The 24,263-nt window shown below is 37.6% G+C and overlaps 1 protein-coding gene across 3 annotated transcripts in view; it reads left to right on the forward strand.

Moving 5' to 3' along the window:
• Positions 1-24,263, forward strand: part of CLYBL (citramalyl-CoA lyase) — a 235,928-nt gene that overhangs the window by 197,310 nt on the left and 14,355 nt on the right. For all 3 annotated transcript variants that reach the window (XM_069467062.1, XM_069467061.1, XM_069467060.1), the window contains exons 3-7: positions 7,069-7,257; positions 11,195-11,296; positions 13,039-13,132; positions 14,426-14,593; positions 19,183-19,307. In XM_069467062.1, coding sequence (XP_069323163.1) covers positions 7,069-7,257; positions 11,195-11,296; positions 13,039-13,132; positions 14,426-14,593; positions 19,183-19,307 — 678 coding nt within the window. The remainder of the gene's footprint in view (positions 1-7,068; positions 7,258-11,194; positions 11,297-13,038; positions 13,133-14,425; positions 14,594-19,182; positions 19,308-24,263) is intronic.

Consider the following 24,263-nt stretch of genomic DNA (forward strand, 5'->3'; position numbering starts at 1 on the left):
GATTTGAATAGATAGTTCACCAAAGAAGATACAAAACCGGCCAATAAGCACACGAAAAGATGCTCAACATCATTAGTCATCAGGGAAATGCAAACCAAAACCACAATGAGAGACCACTTCACACACACTGGGATGACCATAATCGAGAAGGCAGATGGTGATCAAGTGTGGATGAGGACGTGGAGCAAGTTAACCCGCACACACTGCTGGTGGAACTGTAAACTGGCTCAGCTGCTTTGGAAAACAGTGGACAGTTCCTCAGAAGGTTAAACACATAGTTACCATATGACTCAGGAATTCCACTTTCTCTTAAGTGTATACCCAAGAGATATGAAAACATATATATCATATGTCCACACAGAAACTTGTACATGGATGTCATAGTAGCCAAAAAGTGGAAACAAGCCAAATGTCCATTAACTGATAGTAAACAAAATGTGATATATCCATACAGTGGAATATTATATGGCAATAAAAAGGAAGTAAGTACAGATACATGCTACAACGTGAATGAACCCTGAAACATTATCCTAAGTGAAAGAAGCCAGGCACAGAAAACTACGTATTGCATGGTTCCATTTATAAATTCCAGAATAAGCGACTAGTGATTGTCTAGGGCTGGGGGGGGTTGGGAGGAATTGGGAGTGACTGCTAAGAAACATAGGGTTTCTTTTGGGAGTGATAAATGTATTCTAAAATGGATTGTGGTGATGGTTGTACATCTGTAAGGATGTGCTAACAGGCCGTTGAATTGTACACTTTAAATGGGTGAATCATATGTCATGTGAATTTTATCTCATTACAGCTGTTACCAAAAAAAAAAATCACAAACCTAACAATGATCTTCCTCCAAATTATTTTCCACAAATAACAAGTAAAGTGAAGTTTAAGTCACTAACTAGTTTTTAACTTTTTATTGTGGAAATATTTGAACACATACAAATGAAAAGAGAATAGTATAAAGACCCACCCCATATACTCATCAATCCGCTCCAAAAATTATCAACAATTTAGAGATAACTTTCTTAAAATTTTTTCCCAAATTTCATTACAAAAATTTCAAACATCAGAAAAGTCAAAAGATTGTACAGTGAATACACATTTACTGACCTCCTGTATTCTCCCATTAATGTTTACTCTGCCTGCCTTAATGCATGCCTATTCATCCAACTGTCCCTGTGTCCATCTATCCATTCATCTTACTTTTGGTATTCATTGCAAAGTAAGTTGCAGACAGCAGTGCGCTTCCCCTTAAACACTTCTGCATGCGTATAATTGACTAGAATTCAGTATTTGTTTACAGTTCTCTTCATGCTTTTAAGGTGCAATTTATACAGTGAAATGTACAAATTTAAAGTGTGCATTTCATGAATTCTGACAAATGTATAGGCTTTTGTGACTCAAAGCCATTGCCCTAGTGTCTTTTAAAAATATTTTTAATTGTTCAGAGACCTTCAAAATAAATTCTTTCCCTAGATTTATTGTATTTTAAAGTTGGTTTTTTGGTTTTCTCTTTTGCACTTAAATCTCTGAAGGTCAGAAATACCAATTATATATTATAAACTACCCATCCATATACATCTTGAGTCTTCTTAGTCCTTTGAATGAAAGCCAATTTAGCATTTTACTATAAACCTGTGTTTTAATGTATCTTTCATGGTTAATACATCAAAAACTTTGCTCTCCCAAAACCTACACTTTCAGAGTAAACAGGAGGCCTGGCATGTAATAATTTGTGAGATGAAATCAACACATGAAATTTTAAGCCAGTTAACACATGGTATGTTCAATATTGTTATAGATTTTCTTTTTTTCAAAAACAGGCAAACTAAGACTTCTTTTTCATGTGGAAAAAATAATGGGCTAGAACACTCAACGCTATCACCTTGCCTAATGAAACACACTACCAGGTTGTAATAATCAGTGAGAATTCATTTGCTTTTTTTCCCAATGCAGTCACTACAACAGTCTCTGTGATCATTATTATAGTGAATTTTTACACATTTATAAGAAAATCAAATATAATTGACTAGCGATGATGTTTTATGTCAAAATCACTGCTTTTTTTAATATAAATGTATAAAAAGTTATATAAAAAAGGAGATCCTTAAATGGAACAATTCATTCCGTTTTTTATTTTAAACCAAACTTGATCTTGAAATTTTCAAAAAGATTTTAGAGATGCTGATCTCGGGACCTTCTCCAAATTTGGACCCCTCCACACCTGTGACATCATTTTACAAATCAGAGAAAATGGAAATGAGATGAGAGGGACAAATTCAGAAAAGATAGACTTTACTAGTGTTTTTGACTATGTGGCATGTCTATTTGCCTTTTGTAGGATGAAAATATTAATTGTACTTTTTTAAAATCACAAATGTTTTGCATGTCCCTGGAGTCTAGAAAGTCTTTCCTATTTCTTAATTACCAAATCTCGGGGTGGCCGCATAGCTTGCTCCTGTTGCACCCAGGGTTGCCTGCGATTTCCTCTGAAAACAACTATACATTAACATTCAAGGTTTGGGGGAGGGTGGAAGGCGAAGGGGAAGGTGATAATTCAGATGTTATGAAACTGTGATAATGCTATTATTTAAGGCACTTATTTGGGTATGTTTATACTTTGTGGTTTTATAAATAAGCCCAAGGGGCTCCTCTTGGTTGTCACAATCCTCCTTGAATCTCGTATCCTGTCTGTCTCATCCTATCCGACAGTAGAATTGATGCCGCTCTAATCCCTGGAAGTTTGGAACTAATGAACTGACTGCTGAGCTGCCGCCACGGAGCGTGGTCCCAAACTATACTGTACTTCACACTCGATTTATTCTCCAGATGGCGAGACTGTGCCGCCCTGCCGCGAGGGACCACCTCTTCCACTGGAGTGTAAAAGTGGACGGATGTTGTTTTCTTTGCAGATTTGATCATTCTGAGCTAGAAACTTGCGAGGATGATTAGTTATTAGCTTTAATGGGTGCCAATTGAACCAACTGCACGCATATTTTCTCCTTTAATTTCGGAGTCTGCAGGTCTCGGTGATGGTTGATTTATCCGCTTTCTTACGTCACCAGAGCATGTCTCTTCCCCAGGTGATAGGAATCCAGTCTCTGAAATCATAGCACGCCTTGGTTCCTGGCCCAGACAGAGTCACATAATACGCTGGCTTATGGATAAGGACAAGTTTATTAGCCCCTGGTCCACTGCACTGAGCAGCCCATGGCACGAAATATCGATTGAACGCAGGAACTTTGGGAACACCATTTTTTAGAACAGGGGCCTGCAAAGATTCCAATATGTGCCAACTTTCTCCATGACCTCTGCAGAGCCCACCTCTGGAATCAAACACGACACAGAGCACAACTGTGGTAGTCAGTCTCCAAAGATCTAACTGTTGATAAGGGACTTAATTCCATTATTCAGTCTTTTCCAGCTTGTCAGATGTTAGAGGGACAAGTTCATTCTGCAGTGAGAATGGCTCACCAAGGCTGTCCTGTGCCATTAACACACTTAGAATACGGTCCCTTTTAAACTTCATTTTGAACAATCTGTATTGCTCCCAGGATGTAAGAGCCCTCAAAAAGCTCTTTTTTGAATGGCCTCTTTTACTTTAATTTCCTTTTTCTTTCTCCAGGAAGCACTTACCTCCCAATAACCACAGCAGCTCACTCTGAGGGCCCTTGCAAGAGACCGGTGTCTGCCAGGCCGCCTCTTGCGAATCCACCTAGGGTGGAGATTGGAGGATGGTCAGGGCCAGCCAGGAGCCAAAGAGAAAGAGAGAAAAAAAGAAGGAAAGCATGAAGGGGACCAGCCGACAGAGGTGAGGGAGAGGTGAGAGAGGGATGGTAGCAGGCAGTAAGATGTGTGTTGCACAGAGAGAGAGAGAACAGAATTTGTTTCTTTTCACAACTGGGTGGACTGTGACTCTTTCTAACTTAACACCCAGAACTAAACTTAATTGTTCTTAGAAACTGCCTTCCTCCCAACCCAACAGATGGCATGGGTGTGTTTGCTAGCACAGTAACATATTTCACCCTTAAAATACCAAAAAGAAAAAAAAAATCAGCATGGTTGTTGGTTAGTGTAAATTCAGCGAAGTTGTTGGATATTTTGGGATACATACCAGAGGGATGCACACTTAGTTTATGTAAATTATAACAAGCAACAGCCTGTTAATAAGAGTGCTGTGTGGCAATATACCTCCAAAGCCATCATCTTTTTTTGGAAAGGTACAGAATGATGAAGTGGAAAGAGCTTGGTTTTCATTCTGAGCCAAAAAAAAAAAAAAAAAAAGTCTAATATAATGCGGAGTGTTCACTGCTCATTATTATAATATGAAAAGTACTAATCAGATTATGCCTAAAATTGGAATTAGGTACTTCATTTGCAGCCAATTTCACAAGGGCTGAATTTTACTAAGTAAACCGGAATGTGCTGAAACCATGGCAATCTGACTTTAGATAAAAATCACAAACAGGTTTAGAACATGAGCTTTGAACAAACAGTCCCCTTCAAATCCAAGGGAAACAACCAAACAGCTTAGAGGTCAGATTTTGTTTAACACCAAAATTAACGTTAGGTGGGGAACCTGCGGCCTTCGGGCCACATGTGGCCTTGTAGATCCTTGAGTGCGACCTTTTTGACTGCATCCAAATTTTACAGAACAAATCCTTTTATTAAAAGGAGTGCAGGAGAGAAAGACAAAGCTTTTCTTGCCTCCATTGGTGCTTAAAAAAAGAACAATCTTGCAATCCGAAGGCCGCAGGTCCCCCAGGAAGTCGATATTGCCAGGGATCTTGTGTCGGTGAGCACATGCAGATTAAAGTGGAGGATGGAGATGATGATTCAAAGAATTTCAGTTTTAAAATGCAGTTCGGGCCGGGCGCGGTGGCTCACGCCTGTAATCCTAGCACTCTGGGAGGCCGAGGTGGGCGGATCATTTGAGCTCAGGAGTTCGAGACCAGCCTGAGCAAGAGCGAGACCCCATCTCTACTAAAAATAGAAAGAAATTATATGGACAGCTAAAAATATATATAGAAAAAATTAGCCGGGCATGGTGGCACATGCCTGTAGTCCCAGCTACTCAGGAGGCTGAGACAGGAGGATCGCTTGAGCTCAGGAGTTTGAGGTTGCTGTGAGCTAGGCTAACGCCACGGCACTCACTCTAGCCTGGGCAACAGAGTGAGACTCTTGTCTCAAAAAAAGAAATAAATAAATAAATAAAATAAATAAAATAAAATGCAGTTCAGCCTAAAAGATCTAGTGAGTTCCTTTCATTTTCCATTCACTCTGTTCCAGCAGACGCTTTGCAAGGCTGACTTGTTATTGAAAGGTAACCTAGAAGTTGAAATGTTTACAAACTGGAGCAGTCCCCAGGTTTTTGTAGCTGTAGAGGCTACCCGGAGCCTAACACAATTTAGGCTCTCACGGCCATGGCTCTAAATGCACACACTGCCCAAGGCCTGGAAGCAATTCTCCTGGCAACTCCAGACAACCTTAGAACCATGATCTGGAGCTAACTTCTGCCCTTCACCTTCAGGACTTTCACATTTAGTAGCTGTAACAAGAGCGCAGATAGAGTAAGTAGCTGTATTTTACATCTGTGGAATAACCAAAGGGATGATTTGAAACCAAGGCATTTTTGGCTGTATCCTCTCTGACTTGAGCTAGTATAAGCTCTCTCTTGCTTTTGTCCAAGCTTGGCCTAATTATTGGCAGTTGAAGCTCTGTAAATCAGGGCTCCACAGAGCTGTCCTAAACTGTCCTAGGTACTGTTTCCATCTGGCCTGACAGCTCTAAGCTACCGTTTCACCACTGTTTAACTCAGACCACATTTGGGGGCCTTCCTTCCACTCCGTCTTAGACCTACATCCGTCTGGTTTAAATCTACTGTCCTGGGTTGTCCTGTTGATTGGATTTAGACTCAGTATTGGCTTAAATAATTCTTTTTTGTCTCTGCTTTGGTTTGCTATTTTCCTAGATAAGTATTGTCTTTCTAATGGCTGTATATGGCTAAGACTTTTTTTTTTTTTAACTACATTCATCAGCACTGAAAAGCTTTAAAGTTTTATTAGTATCATAAAAACCCTTCCCAAATGAAACTACTTTTGATAAGTGTTCATTCTGACAATGAGAATTTGTTGAGGGCTGTTGGCAAGTTGGAGGAATTTTTTTGGAAACTAAAATTGGCAGGAAGTAATGACCCCAAGTGCTTTCTTTCTCTGGACTCCAGCCTCACCCCCTCAGTGTTCTCGTTTCTTGCACCCACCCCAGTTCATCACCCCCAACCCAAAGCCAATAAATAACAGATCTGGCCTCATACAGTTTTCCTGGGGACAAATTCAAATACTGAAGCAGACTTTCAACCTTCCCGCTTTTCTTAACTGTGGAGCAAAGACTGTCAAATCAAAGAAAAAAATAGATTTGTCAGCCACTTCATGACGGGATTTCGGGGTGATGTTATTACCTTCTACCTAAATAAGTTGGAGCTTTTTTGTAGTATGCAGTGTCAGATGGCTGTGAGCATCTTCTTAATTGAATGTCAAGATTCAACTCAGTTGCAAAAAATAAAGTAAAAAAAGGAGTAAAAAAAGCATGATGTGTGGCAAAAGAAAAACAAAACCTTATTTTTTCTATGATGCGAATATGCTGACAGACAAGACTGCCATGATCCAGATGTTATACAGTTTCTTATGTTTATTAAATGAGAAAATGCAGACAGAGGACAAAGAACCATGCTTAGCTAATGCTCAATTCAATGAAAAACTGCCAATTAATTATTTTATAATTCCTTGGATATAATGCTAACGAGCAAGATGACACTACTGTTTAGAAGTTCACCAGTATGCATTATAGCAGATCTCGGCTATGTTATAGCCATCTCGAATGAAGTCTAGAACTCAACCACCTATCAGATTTGATGAGTTCTTTCAAATATTTATTTGGTGGACAGGAAATATGTAAATATATTGGTGCTCGGACTCTGAATCCACATAACAGTTCCATTAGACCATTCGATTGTGTTCCCCTCAGTGATAAAAATAAACTCAGGAGATACATTTTTATGGACACTTATAGAATGAAGCTCGACTGAGAATTGTAAAAACTCTTGAAGACTTCGATCTGGGCCCAACTGAAAAGTGTGTGAGAGTCAACTCAGTGTCCAGTGGTCTGGCCGAAGAAGACCTAGAGACCCTTCTGCAATCCCGGGTCCTTCCTTCCAGCCTCATGCTGCCAAAGGTGGAAAGTCCTGAAGAAATCCAGTGGGTGAGTAGTGAATGCTTTGCTTTAAGGCTCAGGACCGCCTAAGGGGTAGCAAAAAGAAGGGATTTGGGTGCCACAGGTTTTGAAAATGCATACACAGCAGAAAGGAGAGGAACTGAGAAAAAGGAATTGAGTGCAAGAGACCGTTCCCTTCAACAAGGAGGATCTGGCTTTGCCCAGACTGTTCTATGGAACAACTCCACTTCTGAAATGATGCGTCTGCTTCCTAATTGGATTTGTGGTTTGGACAGAATAGCCTCCTCAATAGCCCTCCCATAGCAATCCCTAGAAACTAGATTGCCTGAGAATTTCATCCCTCCTTCTGCCCTGCCAGGTCCTAAGCCAGGGCCTCTGCCTGGAAGAGCCGTGACGTAAGGGGGTCTTACTGCTGTTCATTTGAAATCATCACAGGCAGTGAGAGCATGTTAGCTGCATATGAAAAAATGAACCCAAAGAAGGGGAGGAAAAGGTCACTCCTAAGGGCGACTAGAGGAATAAACAGGAAGCTTTTAACTAGTGGTTTTAATTAGCACAGATATTATTTCCTGAACAGTTCTCTAGTGCATCCTTTTTAAATTGCTGACAGGTGTGTTTGTGTTTCATGACGGACTTTTCAGCCAATAAAAACCTGAAATGTAAAGTGGTTGGCATGTAAAATTACTTAAGAAAACTTCTGAAAGGAGCCTAATTATACTATGATTGTTTTAATTGTGAAGGAGGGGGCTAGATTTTATTTGGGGGTTGCTATTATCCTGTAGATCTCTTGAATAAAATAGCGTTTCCTTGTACTATTCCCGGGCAGAGAGGCTGTAAATATGAATGCTGGAAGTATCTGTGGTCAGGGTGAGCGGGCGGTGGTGGTTTTGAAGCCACTTCTAGAATTATCTCAAAGGCTGTGGGTGCAACCACGGCGATACGCTAAGAGGTTGTAACACCTGAAGAAACTGCTCACCTTTTTAATGCATCCGGATATGATGGGTCGGTGCAGCCCGGTGCCATGGCCACTGCCATGTGTGGCTACTGAGCATTTGAAATGTGGCCAGTGCAAATTGAGATGTGCTGCAAATACCAAATACATACCTGATCTTGAAGACTTGGAACCCCTACACCCAGAAAAAAAAAAAAAAAACAATGTAAAATATCTCAATAATTTTTATATTGATTACACATTGCAACGATAATAATTTGGATCTATTGGGTTGAATACAAGAGATTATTAAAATTAAATTCACCTGTCTCATTTCACTCTTTTAATGTAGCTACTAAAAATTTTAAGATTATATATGTAGCTGCCATTCTATTTCTTTGAGACAGCTCTGTGTTGGATTCTTCTTTAAGGCCCGGATTCAAGGCCCAATATTTACTTACTAAACTGGAGTTCTTCTCTCCAAGGTTACCCTGAGAAGCTGGGAGATACTGGTTAGATTATGTTAATATCCTGGAGGGCTTTGACCCCATTCAGATATGTCTTAAGTTGATTGAAATGGACTCTGGAGTCACTGTTCTCTTTTGGTTTCATAGTTAATGCCTATTTATCACCGTTATTACCCTGAATTTAAGATGGGGGCTAGGGGGACCCACCCAACCCTCCGCTACGGCTTCTGTTTGCTGTTTGAAATCCCTGGATGTGAGAAACCTACTGAAATCTAAATAGGACTTCTAGTTAACAGAAGTCTTTTTGGCTGTTTATTTTTCCCTCTCCGTTTGTATTTATGCGAAGCATAAAGCCCAGAGCCCGATGCACAACTGAAAGATGGGCTTACTTGTTTTCTTTTGTGTGAGAATCTCTTGCTCGCCTTTTGTCGCTAGTGTGGGTTCTTGTTTGACTGGCACGGCTTATTGGACTATAACAAGCGTAACTCTGCCTCCTTTGTCATGGGACAATTCTCCCACAAATCCCGAACAGTGTGCATTCTTCCAGCACACTATCGGGTGTGCACTGGAATTGAAGGCATTGCTGAGCCCTGCGACTTTGTCTCCTCCCCACTCTCTTTGTGATTTCCCCCCCTTCTCTCCTCCCCCCACACCCCAGCCCCTCCACCTCGCTGAAATGAACACTTTACCAGGCCGGAAACATTTAATCGTCTCCTTTTGAAAAAATTAATTGAAACTTCTCCACTAGTTACCTTTTGTGTTAGTACTTAATGCAATTTTTTAAGAAAGAGGGGGAGGAGGAGGAGGAGGAGGAGGATGGGCTAGAATATTTAATTTTTAAATGCCTCTATTGGCTTAAAAACAAAAGGCATCAGAGGTTTTTCTCACTAAGAACAGAGACTCTATTGTATGGCGTTTACCTAGTTTTAAACTTTTTGATTTTTGTAGTTATAACTATTATTGCAAAGAATGGGGCAAGTAACTTCACAAGTTTTCTTTTTTTTTTTAAATGAGGGGAAAAAATGCCCTACTACACATTTGACAACGAAATCACTAATATTTCACTGCCGTTTTTCTAACTTACATGAGGCAAAATCATGTTTTATTTTCATTTACATCAAATACTGTGCATTTTGTCCCCTTATACCATAGCCTCCTCATTCCTGCTATTTTGGTGGAGTTATTTCTCCCCCTGAAAAGTTGCTGAGGAGGTGATGATGATGCTGTACGGGGTGGGGGGGGGCAGTGGGAGCAACTGGGAATAATTCTTCATTACTGAAAGCTGTGATTTATTTTAGCCTAATTGTAAAGTTACTGCAAATTGCTCAAAAGCTTTTTAAAGATCCCAGTGATTAGATTTTTTTTTGGGGGGGGGGCGTGCACAGGCGAGGAGGGGCAGCTAAAAGGGGAAATAACACCTCTAATCCCGCTTCTGGTAAATAGGCTGCCAGCTTTTCAAATGAGTTTCCTTTCTATTAGTCAGAATATTATGCTAAGCCTTAAGCATTAGTTTTTTTATGTTGCCATAGCAGCCTTATTCCTGCAGGGTGGTGACCTGTGATGATTACAGTACAAAGCTTATAGGGTCTTGAAACCCCCTTTGAAGATGAAAAGTCTTTGATGGTTTATATTTATGCAAATCTCTTAGATATGATTTACCCAACTGAGACTGAATGGAGAGATGATTAAAATTCCCTTTTCCTTTGATATCCATTAATAGCTGAGTATTCCTTAAATTTAAAATGGATATATATGTTTTCATCTTTATTTACAAAAATATCTTTATCATACCTGTATTTCTTTTCTGTCTCCCCACATCTTATTAGATCTAGATAGACATAATAGATTTACAATTTAGAGTGTGTTTTTCCCCCTTTTGAAAGGTGGGGGTGGGGGGGAATCTGTGCAAGAGCTTTTGTATGTTTCCAGATGATAGATTTTGGAATTTGGGCTACCCCACTGGCAGCACAGAGCTAGCTGTGAACTGGTCTCATGGAAAAAATTGGCGAGCTTTGGTCTTCAAAGAATTAAACTTCCTTTTTAAGGTCTTCCTAGGTAAGCTAAAAAATTATGAAGAAAAGCCTTCTGAACAAAGGGTAATGGTGCTATAATAAATAATATGGATTCAGCATAGAAGGCCGCTGAACACTGATGTCAGCGCTGGGCACAAAACAAAAACAGGATGGCAGGTAGAGCAAGACTGCATTGTTTTAAGGGCCTGCCATTTGCATTTAAGGAAGTGAGGCTGAGAGGTCTTGAGTAAATACGTTTTCAGGGAAGCATTTAAACTGGAGAATTTCTCCTTCCAGTTCCAACTCCGAGGCCTCAAACTGCTCCTTTGGGGAACAAAATTGTAATGCTTGAGGTTTTACTGTTTAGTTTGGTGGGAACTTTGTTACCTTTTTTCTTTGGTCTGTCTTTTTTTTTTTTTTTAATTCTTTTGTGGGACGAAAGAGGCTAGGGTATTACTTCCTCAGGTCAAAGACTTAAATACTACTTAAATGTCTACATTTCAGTGATTGTACATTTTTTCCCTACTAATCACCTATGACACTTTTGGTTTTAGTTTTCAGACAAATTTTCACTATACTTAAAAGGCCGAAAACTTCAACAACCAATGAACTTAATCCCTTTTGTGGAAACTGCAATGGGTTTGCTTAATTTTAAGGTAAGAAAACTGTGATATGGTTAATAAGTTTTATCACCTCAAGAGAACATTTGTTTTCAATTTTAACATCTACCTAAAATATTTTTCTAGAAATATTTATAAGCAAAGGAAATGTACAACACTACTTGTTCTCTGTAATAGTCCAAAAACCAGGTTGTCAGCATCTTAGAAAACAAAGAAATTGGTTAAGTAGAAAGGGAAAGCTTCCCAGTCCAAAATAGTTAAATGAAATATTTTAATTAAATAATCACTGTGTAAATATATGCTTTGAATTATTACATTTATAGACTAAATGTACACAAAAATTTATTTTGTCACCCTTGTGAATTAAATTTGAGTTGTTCTTTTCTATCAATTGCTTTTTCATTAGGAAATCTTCTGGCCTCTCTGTAACAACATTATCCATAATGTCTAGCAGATAAAATTATTATTTGTAAGTTCATGTACACAAATAATTTGTAGTATATTATTTCAATTTGCCCCATTACAACATAAAATATTTTCCAATATACATTCTGGAAGAGTTAGCTGAGCCAAGTGTTTTCAACCATTGTGTGGCTGCATTAAACTACGTGCCTTAAATTCTTAAATTCATAGCTAGCTCATATTTTATCCCCTTTATCAGTGGGCATTTATAGTGTTTTCTAAAATAAAGCCCCTCATTCCACCTGACCTGTAACGTCAACCTAGCACCCCCTTCTCAGAGTTCCTAGCCTATCTTTTTTTTCCCCCCCCAAAGGGCAAGCGAAAAGAAATCACTCAAAACAAAGAAAAAAAAAGGTGGCTGAACTGTACTGGAGAGAGAATGTGTGAGGAAACTGAGATGTGTGGGGCTGTGCAGGAGGACCGGGTGCAGCTGTTTGGGGAGCTGCTTCTGCCCTGGCCTCCTGAGCAGCTTGTTTACACAACTAACCACAAGTTCTTCCAGCCCACCCTAGAATCCTCAGAAAATAATCAAAAGCACATCCCTTAGATGCAACTAGATGCATACAGTGATTTAATTTTAAGTGCCGTTTCGTCATTTTATTCCATAATGTACTTAGAAGCACTCACGATGCCTGAAATTAATCAACAGGGTCCCCACCGGTTCCTCATTTCTATCCCACCCACATATATTAAAAGGTTACATCTCCACCTTTCAAGATGCACAGTTATGTCTACAACAAGTATCATTAATCTTGACTTTCATATATAAATGTCAAAGTTGCTTTATTAACACATCTTGGATGACTTGTTGCATTTTTATTTTCCCCTCTGGAGTTGTAAGTTTTTGTATTATATGTCTTTAATCCTGAGACCATTTACTTGATCCTAATGCAAATAATCCAATTAGTTTGATTTTATAATTCCATGCTTCTCTCTGAATGGTTTTATGTTTATTGAGAGTCTCTTAAAGCAAAAACAAATTTTGGAAAAATATAAATAAGGTAGTACAATCAAAATGAGTTTATTCAAAGTTTCTCTAGAAATTGGATAAGCTACAATTTGAACATTATAACTATATTAATAAATCATGATAACCATATGAATATAATCCATTAAGCAAAGCATATATGTACAATATACTTATCTTGGATGATATTAAGTACCTTTCAAAAGGGATAAATTTGGGCTGCGCTTTCAGGACTGCTTTCAGCTAAACTGTGTTAAGAGTCAGGTGATTCTGTTTCTGACATACACCATGCTTCACTCTCTCATGAATGCATTTCTGTGAGACTTGGTTCTGTTCTGCCCTTTTACAGGCTGTGTGTGAAGAAACACTAAAGACTGGGCCTCAAGTGGGTCTTTTTCTAGATGCCGTCGTTTTTGGAGGAGAAGACTTTCGAGCAAGCATAGGTATCAAAGAACTGTGTGTGTGTGTGTGTATTTTTTTCTGCCCCTCAGGAATGGACATTTACATGACAATGTATATTTGCCAACCATGATAATGGTTTTTCATGACAATGGAATGGACAATACTTCCTGATAATTTATGGCCCCTGTAGCTGTCCTGCTTCCAGAACACCATATTATTACTTCTGTTCATTTATAAAATACATAACTAAAAAAAGCCTGTTGCAGCCTCAGGCATGCTCAGGAATATACGGCACCTACTTTGCTCCTAATAAATATGTGAACAGCCCCACTGTTGCTTAAATATTTTGTTTTCACATCAGTCTGAGGGCTGTCTGACTGTAATTGAAGGCAATTTCACATTTGCCTTAGTGGATTGTTTTCTATATTATATGTAGTATGTAAATGTTATTTAAAATAGACCTTAAATTTCTCTTAAAATATATTTCAGAACTCTTATCCCTGAGTCTTTACTGAGACACTGTGCTGGTTTTCACTGATTCTCACCGTCCCTGGAGCACTGCACTCGAGGTGTCGGGTGTTTGTCTAACTAGAGACTCAGGCATTTAGAAAAGAGGCCAAGGCCACAGAAAGCGTTTTCAGAACCACAGCCACAGTGACCTGCAGACAGGCACTTTCCCTGAGCAGTGAGTGTCATGGTCCAAATATAAACAGTGACACCCCCCCCAACCCCAACAGGATGAAAAAAAGGAATTTGTTGTAATACCAGCCTTTCCAGGAGACTTTTGTGTATCCAACAGTTCAGACACACTTTTTGCCTCCCTTAAAATGAGATCCCTTCCGTTTCTGCAAGTTCTCCATCCAAACTCTGAAGCAGAAGTATTTGGCTCAGAACCTCGACAGGGCATTGCAACCACAGCACACGCGATTCTGTGCTCAATGTGAGAAGTTAACTGTTTCCCTGCACAGCTGCTTGGCCGCCTTTCGTGGTGCTATCTTTGCACTGACATTTTCGGGCGATGGTAAGAAGGAAAAAAAAAATATCAGGAGTCACTTGTGACCCTGAATCTACCTCCTGAGGTGGGGGAGGGGCCTTTTCCTAATGCTTGTAGAAGCCAGTATATTGAAAGGTGCCTTGCCAGTTAAACAGACACGTATGACATTTACCTTTGCCTCCACAAATCCCTCTCTTCGTTTATATTTGAATAATGATTTTGCTCAGGAACAATTCCCAGGGAGACATAGATCTCTTTACAAACTGAGTTTTTATAATAACTGTCTGGGTTTGGTTTCCCAACCAAAAGCCTCCTTTTTCTGTCAACATCCCATTTTCAGGTGCAACAAGTAGTAAAGACACCCAGGATATTCTCTACGCCCGACAAAAGATCGTTGTCATAGCGAAGGCCTTTGGTCTACAAGCCATAGATCTGGTGTACATTGACTTTCGAGATGGAGATGGGCTTCTTAGACAGTCGAGAGAAGGAGCTGCAATGGGCTTCACTGGTATGATTCTTAATGATGTTTCAGAAAACAGTGGCTAGATTAGCAAGCATTCCAGAAAAACCGAAATTTAACCAGAAACTACTATTTCTAATGTCATCAGATATCTCATACACTTATTTCACTATTTGAGATACGAAAAAGCCATGCAGGGCAAAAACCTGCCAATCACACTGTCATGTTTTTCTTTGGCTCTGCAAGTCAAAAACAAATCCCTCATTTTAATTCCTCTTTATATTAGTTACCATCTTTTCTCTGTCCTCTAAATTTTGTTGTTGCAGTTTTGGCTGTTCCGAGGGGGGAGGGATGAGGCTGTTACAGAAGTGGTTTTGAGTGAATTGCCATAAAAATTTCAGTTGCTAGATAGAAGAAAAATTTCCTAAAATATTAACTCATTTCTGAAAAATGTTGGTGATACTGTCTTTGATTTGTTGTTTTACTCACGACTAGTTTTTGTTTTTCTGCCACTTCCAGCCCCTCCCACCTCTCAGTAAGTATCTATGCACCTGGCACCACCTGCGGGCGGCGGCTGGCACTAGGGTCAGCGAGTCCCTTGCAGTTCGGTCTCGGGCACAGGCAGACATCTGGTGATTGGTGTGCCCGATTACGCAGAACCCATGAGCCAGGAAGCAACCACAAATTGTGTTTTTCCAACACAAATATATTTTTTGAAAAACACAATAGGATTCCATGCACAAACACATGTGCAGTTACATACACACATACACGTACTGGCAACCATGGAAAAAAACACCGTAGGCTCTTATTCTTGTTTGTTTTTGTGATGAACGTTCTAAGGATATTAGTATCAGAAATGTACCCAAGTAATAAGGAATAGAGACAAGCATCCTGATATCCCTTTTATAAATATTTTTGAAATGTACCTAGTAAGGGGTTACTGATAGAAATATTTCATAAAGTGGCCTTAAATGTAAAAACATCTTATGGGATGATGCCTTAACCTGAAATAAAAATGGAAAGACTTAAGCAATTTTAGTTATATTAACAAGTTATATTAGAATTAAAGCTCTGACATTTGTTTTTGTGTTTTTAACATAAAAGAGCTAAAATATCTCCTCCAATTTTTAAATGAATAAATAAATAAATGTGATCCCTTCTAGAGAAATATTTTTCAATGATCTGGACTATTAGTAAATGAATCCCCCCTATGTTTTGCAGTGATTGAGAAAGAAAGGAGTTCCTCTACCACATCCATGGGCTGTGCTTGTCGCTGGCTCTTTCCAACGACTGGTTAGGATGTGGCCCAAATGGAAAAGTTGGAGAAAAACTCCATGAAATTTATCTAATAGACCCTGATGTTGTTGGCCCAAAATGTGTGGCATTGGCTGCCAGGCAGCCAGATGTTGCTCTCAAATGGGAACTAATTCAATAAAAAAGAGAAAGCATTGACTTGACACTGGCCTCTCTCCCCATCACTCAGTACAAGCGGGGTTTCCCCAGCCTCCTCTGGGGTAAATGTTTGCTCCAGAACTTCTAAGGGAGCTTGAGAGTCTCTCCACGATACAGCACTGAATTAAACTGGTCCCTAATTCAATCGCAGAAGACAAGCTATTTCAAATCAGGTTTAAATTTCTAGACTGTGCCCAGCTCAGCACGAGGAGCTTATGGACCTGGCACTATTGTTTCTCCACAACAGGGAGTATTAAATAGCAAAAAAAAAAAAAAAAAAGAAAAAGAAAAAGAAAAGAAAAAAAAAGAGAAAATGGAAGCGGGGACAATGGGAGCAGGGAGGGCACAGGCCCATTGTACACGCACGTGAACGAGGCGGTGAACCAGGGAGCCACCTCCACGGCCCTGCTGCAATTTTTAGAGGGAAGGTCTTTGTTGCCCTAATTATATTTCTACAAACCAATAAAAGGTAATCAATCTGATAATGAGATGGGAGATTATTTGTAGTAGTTTTTTTTTTAAAAAATGCTTTTAAATGAGTATTTTAGACCACTCATGATCTGTTTGTCCTAGTTGTTTGGCATTTAATTGCCATACCTTGGGCTTTGCATAAGAAGAGAGGAACAGAAGGAATAAAAAGCAAAGGAAAAAAGGAAGAGAGGGAAGAAGGGAGGGAGGGAGGAAGGGAAGAAGGAAGGAACGAAGGAAGGAACGAAGGAAGGAACGAACGAAAGAACACATGCCCTCTCTGAAGCAGGTAGTTGAAAGGTTTAAAATCCAATCAAAGTATTGTGTTATACATATGACACTGATAAGGAAGACTAAGGATTTCCTGTACTTTTAAAAATTATGTATTTTTTTAATGAGTTGTAGTTTTTAAAAGTTAGCTATAGTTTCTTTTCTGTAGTCATTGTTTCACAGGGTCACAATCATGTAGACTGATTTTAAATCAATGCATTGGATGTGTAATGGCCATTAACTTTAGGAATTTTTTAATAAAAAGAAACCAAAACTAAATCTTGGAATAAAGCTTTAACAGCTGACTTATTCCAGTTACTCCAGTACTACATGCTGAGAAGAAAGATTATAAATATGAAGCACTATGGGTTTTCTTCTTTTTTGCAGTCTATTGTAGAAGACAAAAACGACACCATCATACAGTTACCTAAAAGACTTGGCAGGTATTGATTTAAAGCACGATATATCAAGTGGTACTGTAACAAGGATTTCATGGTCATCAATTTTAATGTCTTCCAATTTTGCACCCTCTCAGTAACTTGTCAATAACAACTCTTCTGTATAAAATATTTGCTCCGTTCCCACATGGCATTAAAGTCTGTGATACAGTTGTTGGAATATATGAGATGCAACAAAAGAGAGCATCGCATATGAATGTTCATAAATTTCTAAAACCTAACACATATCTTAAAATTAGCCTCATTACCAAAATGTAGGTCCTTGAGAGCTATCAGTAATTTCACAGTATTTTAGGTAGTTTATGTTTGCTCCTCAAATTATAATGCCTGTACCAAGAAGTTCCCATGAAATCTGGGTTTTTACACATCAGTGTAAATTATGCACATAAATTATGAAATTCAGGGCTAACAATTAGTAGGAAATGACTACCAGAACTGACATCCTTTATTAATAATATTGTAACAACTATTAGATTACTTAAAGATAATCTCAATGTCTACTATTGAAAACAGCTCTCATTTGTCATCACTCATGTTATCTGGTGGTCCCAGAAATTATTCCTCAAATAATTTAAAGAATCTGTATTTATATAGGTTTTTAATGTTTTATTAGTATGCCGACAGATAAGAATGAAATAGTAAATGTGAGGATGTTTTAATTATGCCATTGTAAAGAAAAATATTGTTATATTATCTACTTAAACTCTTTTTCATGAAACATTTAAAAAATTTTATAAACATTGTCCTTTTTTCTATTTGATAGAATAATGATAGTAACAGGAATTGACATTTTATAAAACATCAAGAATATAATTTGTATTGGCTAAATGTTAAAACGACTATTTCAAAAGCAAAGCCAACTGATATACTAACAAATATATTTAGCAGAGTAAATGATCATTACGTGTACATTCATTTTTAAAGAGCCAAATGTCTATAACTTTATCATGTAATAAAATATAATCTCATCATTATTATAACATTAAATTATGTTGCATTTTATTAATGACCTAATTAGATTCCACACTTCCCTGATTGTTAAATTGTTTTTTTTAACAACTGCCTGATTTCACAGAATCCTGTGACTCTTATCTTTTGTATGATGTTTTTATTTAAAATCCTTCAACTTCAGAAAGAATCATAAATCTTTTTGGAAGATATTTCTGCAGAAATAAGATTTCCTGTGGGCTATTTAAGACACTACAAAGGGGGAAGTACCCAGTCTTCATTCTAGAAGCCAAAAGGGAAAATCTGGATTTATTTTTAGACAAACTTTCTGTAATTTTCTATTTAAAAAATTTTAAATGGATTAATCTAGAGACCACAGTGTTCAAATCTGCCATCTAGCTTACTATACTGAATAAAATATTTTCATTGAAATCCAATTTTCTATTAGGAGTTAGAAATGATGAATTATGTTCACCTAAAAGAAAATTAAATATATTATTATAAGACAGCATTTGCTATTAGTATGGTTGTAACATCTGCTTCTGTAAGCTTTATGAAAACTGACAACTTCTAAAAGAAATAACGAAGGTGGCATAATCTTACAAAGTAAGCAAAAGACAACTTATACAATTTAAGAGAATTCTCATTTAACTTTTTCTACTTCAGTTCAAAATAATCACTCTGATTTGCAGACATTACCCTTTAAAGTCCCAGCCAAAGCAGTTAGTCAACAAGCTGCTTAGTCAATCCACCTGTAACTAAAAATTAGAGATTATCTGCACTAAAGTGGCATTTCTATAGGATCGGAAACACAGTTACTTCCGTGGTTGTATTTGTTATGTGGTATTCTGGAAAAGCCCGTCTGAGTGCAGTTTTTGTTTTGTTTTTTTGTTTTGTTTTCTAAAACCAAAGAAAATTCTAATTTTGCTATTTAACATACAGTCTGTGAGGCATTCAGAAACCTCACTTGGTAGAAACATTTCGTTTGAACATCTGCTTGTTGTTTTGGTGGTTCTGGTGTTATTAATCTTCTTGTAGGTAAGCAGGTGATCCACCCTAACCAAATTGCCGTGGTCCAGGAGCAGTTTTCTCCTTCCCCTGAAAAAATTAAGTGGGCTGAAGAACTGATTGCTGCCTTTAAAGAACATCAGCAATTAGGAAAGGTAAATGTTTTGTTAATGCCTTCGGTGAAAATGGTGTTTAAAATACCATGGGGAAGAATGAAAAAATATATATTGTTTGAATGGGTTAAGAAAACTCATTGTATTTGGGGAGAGCTGGAAGAGGGGGAGGGAACAACATTCATCAGTGAGAAAATTGCTTAAGGTAGACTTGCCCTGCCCATGTTCCTAAATATTTCACTAACTGGCTATCACGTCTCTCATTTTATTCTTTTCATAAAACGTATTGACAGCCTTAGAGAAAATAGAAGTCTGTTTAGTTTTTCTCTATAGGCTTCGATGCAGCATTCATATGAAAATAATTTTAGATCAAAGTGAGAACAAGCTGTAATGAAATAAACACAGTTTGACCAAATGGTTCTTGTGGAGGAAAGAAATAAATTTCAAGTTATTTTAACTTGGGGGAAAAAAGTACAAAAAATCTCCTCCGGTTTAGTCATTTAAGAGTGGGAGGTTGTATATGTGTTTGTACCAATTTCTGGACCTGAGATTTGGATGGAATGGGAAGCAAATTAACACTGGAGTATGGTTGTTCCTAATTTAGTGCATCATTGAGCCTCGCGTTTCCTGCTCTGTGGGTTTCTGCTATGTAAATATTGCAGTGGTAATGCACAATCTGTCTCCACTTTGTGCCAGTAACACTTAAATTAGGTGTCGCCTGAAGGAAGATTTTATGCTAGTTGCAGCATTGTCAGTTAATTATCTTAAAGGTTATTTGCAATAATACTGTTTGCCTCTTTTTAAGAGGCTAGGAGGGAAAAGTTGCATTTATAAATGTATCCTAGAGGTAATCTCTGAACTCAGCCTTGTGACTTCCAGAAGGAGTGAAGTTTTGATACCTACGATGCAAAATTACTCAGGAGAGAAAGAATATTGAAAAATTATTAAGGTTCTAAATGTTAAACATTTTCCCCTACAAAAAAAAAAAAAAAAAAGAAGAAGAAAGAAAAAAATTGGCCTTCAGTGGTGAACCTGTGACATCCATACATCCATGTGAGAAGTGTCCCTTGCACTTTTCACTGGCAGCAAGAACACCTGAAAATCCCAGGACTTGCCAAAGTGGGTAACAGTATTAAATGGGTCACTCCCTAAGGATGTCTGCCTTCAACCCCGACCATGCACACATGCTCACACTCACAAACTGGCAAGGTTGATCTTTGCACAAATTCACACTTAATATCCAAAGGCAGAATATGTGACATTGGAAACATCCAATTTGGACTTATACCAATTTCATGATAAATAGCATCCTTTCATTTCACATCAGCAGTAACCATCAAAAAATAATGCATTTTATAGAAAAATATTTTTAAGTCAACATTTGTGTTTTATGTCCATTTCTATATCTTAACCCAAAAATCAAGACACACACATCCCCCATGAATAAACACAGATATTTACCTAGGGAGAAGAGCCATGGACTCTCTCATTCACACATGCAAATAACTCCATCCACAAACACACTAAATGCTCTACGTCTCTGCTGTGTACCTTATGCCAGCTGAGGATATACACGTGATAAACACTTCCTAGTGAAATAGTAAACTGAGGCAGCATATGGACCATTAAAACAACAGAGTTCCAGGCTGGACTAGCACTGCCTCCATGACATGTCCAAACTAGGTTTTACATTGGGTAGCAGCATCGAAGGAGGCCACTTGGCATTATAGCAGATAGGAGTATGGGAGAGGTTACCCTAAATTTCAGTAGCCAGCAAACAAAAGACAAACCAGAAACACATGCTTTTCTGGCATTTAAGTTCTTGAATGAGGAAAACTACCCTTTTCCCATTGTATCTTGAAAAGTGTTGTTCCTGGGGAAAATTGTCCCAAAGTTTTGATGATGGCAACTTAAATGTTAAATTCTGAACTGGGTTTTTTTTTTGTTTTTTAAAAATAAGAAATACCCTCTTGTTGGGGTATAAGCTTGTACAAACAGTGTGGCAGGACGGCTTTTCTTAACACAGAACCATAGAAATTAGAGCAGAGGGGAGACTAACTATTAGGTAATTTCTTCCCTGCCCCATTCATGGAGGTTTGTTTCCTACAGCAAATTCTCCTGGTGCTTTGTCCAGCAAGGTTGAAATGATTCAAGTAATGGGGCTTCCAGTAGGGACATATGGTTATTTTATCCAGTTAGCATGTTTCTTTCACTTTGCCTATAAACTGGCTGGTCACAAAAATTGGATCTGCAGGTAGGTGACTCTGGGTCTTGAGGGGATCTTGGGGTTTAAATAATGTGGGTTCTGTTTGTAAAGATTTCATATAAATAGGTTGCTCAGTTGTATAAAGTATTGCGTCCGACAAACATCTAATCTGTTTTATTTCAAATGTGAATCACTAATGAAAACATGAACCTTCACATACTTGTCCAAAGCACAGATGACTCTCTCAAAGATGGGAAACTGATGGTTTGTGTCCTAGTGAGGCACTCGTAAATTTCTAAAAGACCTTTTTTTACCCTCTGATGAAATTTTCATTCAAGTAATGCTTTTAAGTAGAAATGACCCAAGAAGACAAAGTTACGTATCTTTGCCTTTCTCTAGTTCTTCCTGCTCCTATCTTAAATCTTATTCTGTCTGCCCAAAGACCAAAGGTATAGCTGAAGTTCACAGCTAATGCTGGCTCATTTGTGTTGTCTATAGTAGTAATGATAATTATTATTGTTCAAAAATAAAAGTTCTACCTTTTCTTTCTGTCCTCTCCAAATGGCAAAATTCAGGGGATTACTTAGATCATGAGCAGATAGATTACTGGGGGTCTGGTCTTTGGTGTCACAGAATTTTTTTTTGTTTCATTTTAATTAAAAGTCCTAAGGAAATTAAAAAGTTTAAAGTCCTTAGTGTCATGTTGGGTGAAAAACACTTTACATAAAAACAAATAATCATCAGTTCATATAATCTATCACTATTTGGCAGGTAGTGATACGTGTGGCTGCTTTGTGTCAGGAAACTGAAAGATATTTTCAGGCTAAAGAATTTTGCCTGGCACAGCACTCCCCACTAGTAAGAATCAGGGCTGTAGACTCATATTAGGGACTCCAGGTTATCTTCTCTTACTAAAATTTGTTGGAAATTTTATTAAATATTCCACAAATCTATGCTATGGTAATTCCCATAAACTATTTTTAATTTAGCTGACATCAGTTGTGAGGTCCACATGCACAATATTAACGAAACTGACTCTTTCTTCCATCCTTCCAGGAAAATGTGTTTTGAGATACAACCTGCTTGCCATTATTTTAGTTTGAAATTATTTGGTAAAATACTTTAGACAGGATTAATCATTTCCGTATGATTTGTTTTAAATTTATAAAGGATTTTCTTAAAAGTTAATTCCATTTTTTATGTCATTTTTTTATAATGTGATTCCAATAATATTTGAAAGTTCTTTTTTGGGGAGATCTTTTGCTATTTTTTTATTGCTAAATGTTTTCTTAATTTCAGAAGATTACAGAGATACAAATGTTTTAGTTACATGGATTGCTTTTTTACTGCTTGAATCAAAATGAAAATTGTTAATTCAAAACTGAATTTAGTATTCCTTATTAAAGATATATGATTTTATCAGTTTTTTATCAACTAAGAATTTTATATAGTATGAAAATTGGTTAGTTAAAATGAAAACATCTCAAGTAAATAGTTAATATTAACTGATATCAATAGAATTTATAATTTGTGTGTAAATACATACAGCATACAGATTTTTACAACATATATACATTCAAGTATTATGATCTCACATCTGTCTTATGAACTTAGTGCTAATTTTTTCTCTTTCCAAATTCACTTCTTAGGCAAAAATGATAGCTAAAGGAAACAGTTGCCTTTTTTCAATGATCACTAATCACAGGAAATCTTAATATAAGCATTTACCATTTCTTTCCAAATGGGGACTCTGACAGAAAAATGTGAAGGAATAGCAAAATGTATAATGTGTGATAGAATTTTAATGGTACTTTGCTAGAATATTCATATTTCTGCACTATCTGGCTACACATACAGCTTTGCTTAATTTTTCAGTTTTCCAAACACTCTGTTTTATTCATGACTATATAAGTGCTTTATTTGGTTTTGGAAGGATTTCACTTTTTCAATATTTTTCATTCATTATAGCTTCACAAGCTGGCCAAAGACCAAAGAAGGGGAAGTGTTCATCTTTGAATCCTAGGTTCAGTTAACAATTATAAAGGTCAAAAACGAGGTCACTACCTGCCATAACAACTGTAAATATCACACATAACTGAAACATTCTAATTTCACTCATGACAGAACAATAGTGCAAATTAATAAGTTTGCTAAGCACATCCTCTACTGGAGTATAAGTTTGGAATTTATAAAAGAAAGAAAAAAGAGTTTTTTCCCTTTACATAAGACTTTTCACTTAGAAAATTTACGAACAGTTAATAAATCCCTCCCCCCTATTGAAAGCAAATAATTTTCATAGGTATCTGATTTCGGCTCGCACACCTTTCATTTGTGTTTCCAAACGCAGAGGCTTTACAAAAGAAATACTGTTTGTTCCAGATGGCCTTCTAGAAGTCTCCCTGAGAGAACTCAGGAGAAGTCTCTGTAGCCAAAAATATTGTTTCCGCTTATTCAAGTGCCAGAAATCCCACTGCCACTCTTTCACGCAGATCACATAAACCATCTAAAGATTTGGTTGTTGTCTTTGTCAACTGAAAGGGTTGATTTCCACTAATAGACGGCAATGTATCCTCACACACCCATCAGCCCCCACCCGCAGCCTTCCCCCTGGATTTGTAAGCAGGAACACTAAAATCAGAACCCAGCCATGTCTGGTAAAAGTGAAAGATGAAGGGATATAACTCTATTTTTGAGATTCTTAGTAACTGCATTTCTGCCTTTATTTTCTTGTTCATTTAATATTTTCAGAATTATATGCCATAATTTTGACTTTAAAAAGTCCAGTTCTTAGA

This window comes from Eulemur rufifrons, chromosome 4, assembly GCF_041146395.1.
Source record: "Eulemur rufifrons isolate Redbay chromosome 4, OSU_ERuf_1, whole genome shotgun sequence".
In the NCBI taxonomy this organism is placed as follows: domain Eukaryota; kingdom Metazoa; phylum Chordata; class Mammalia; order Primates; family Lemuridae; genus Eulemur; species Eulemur rufifrons.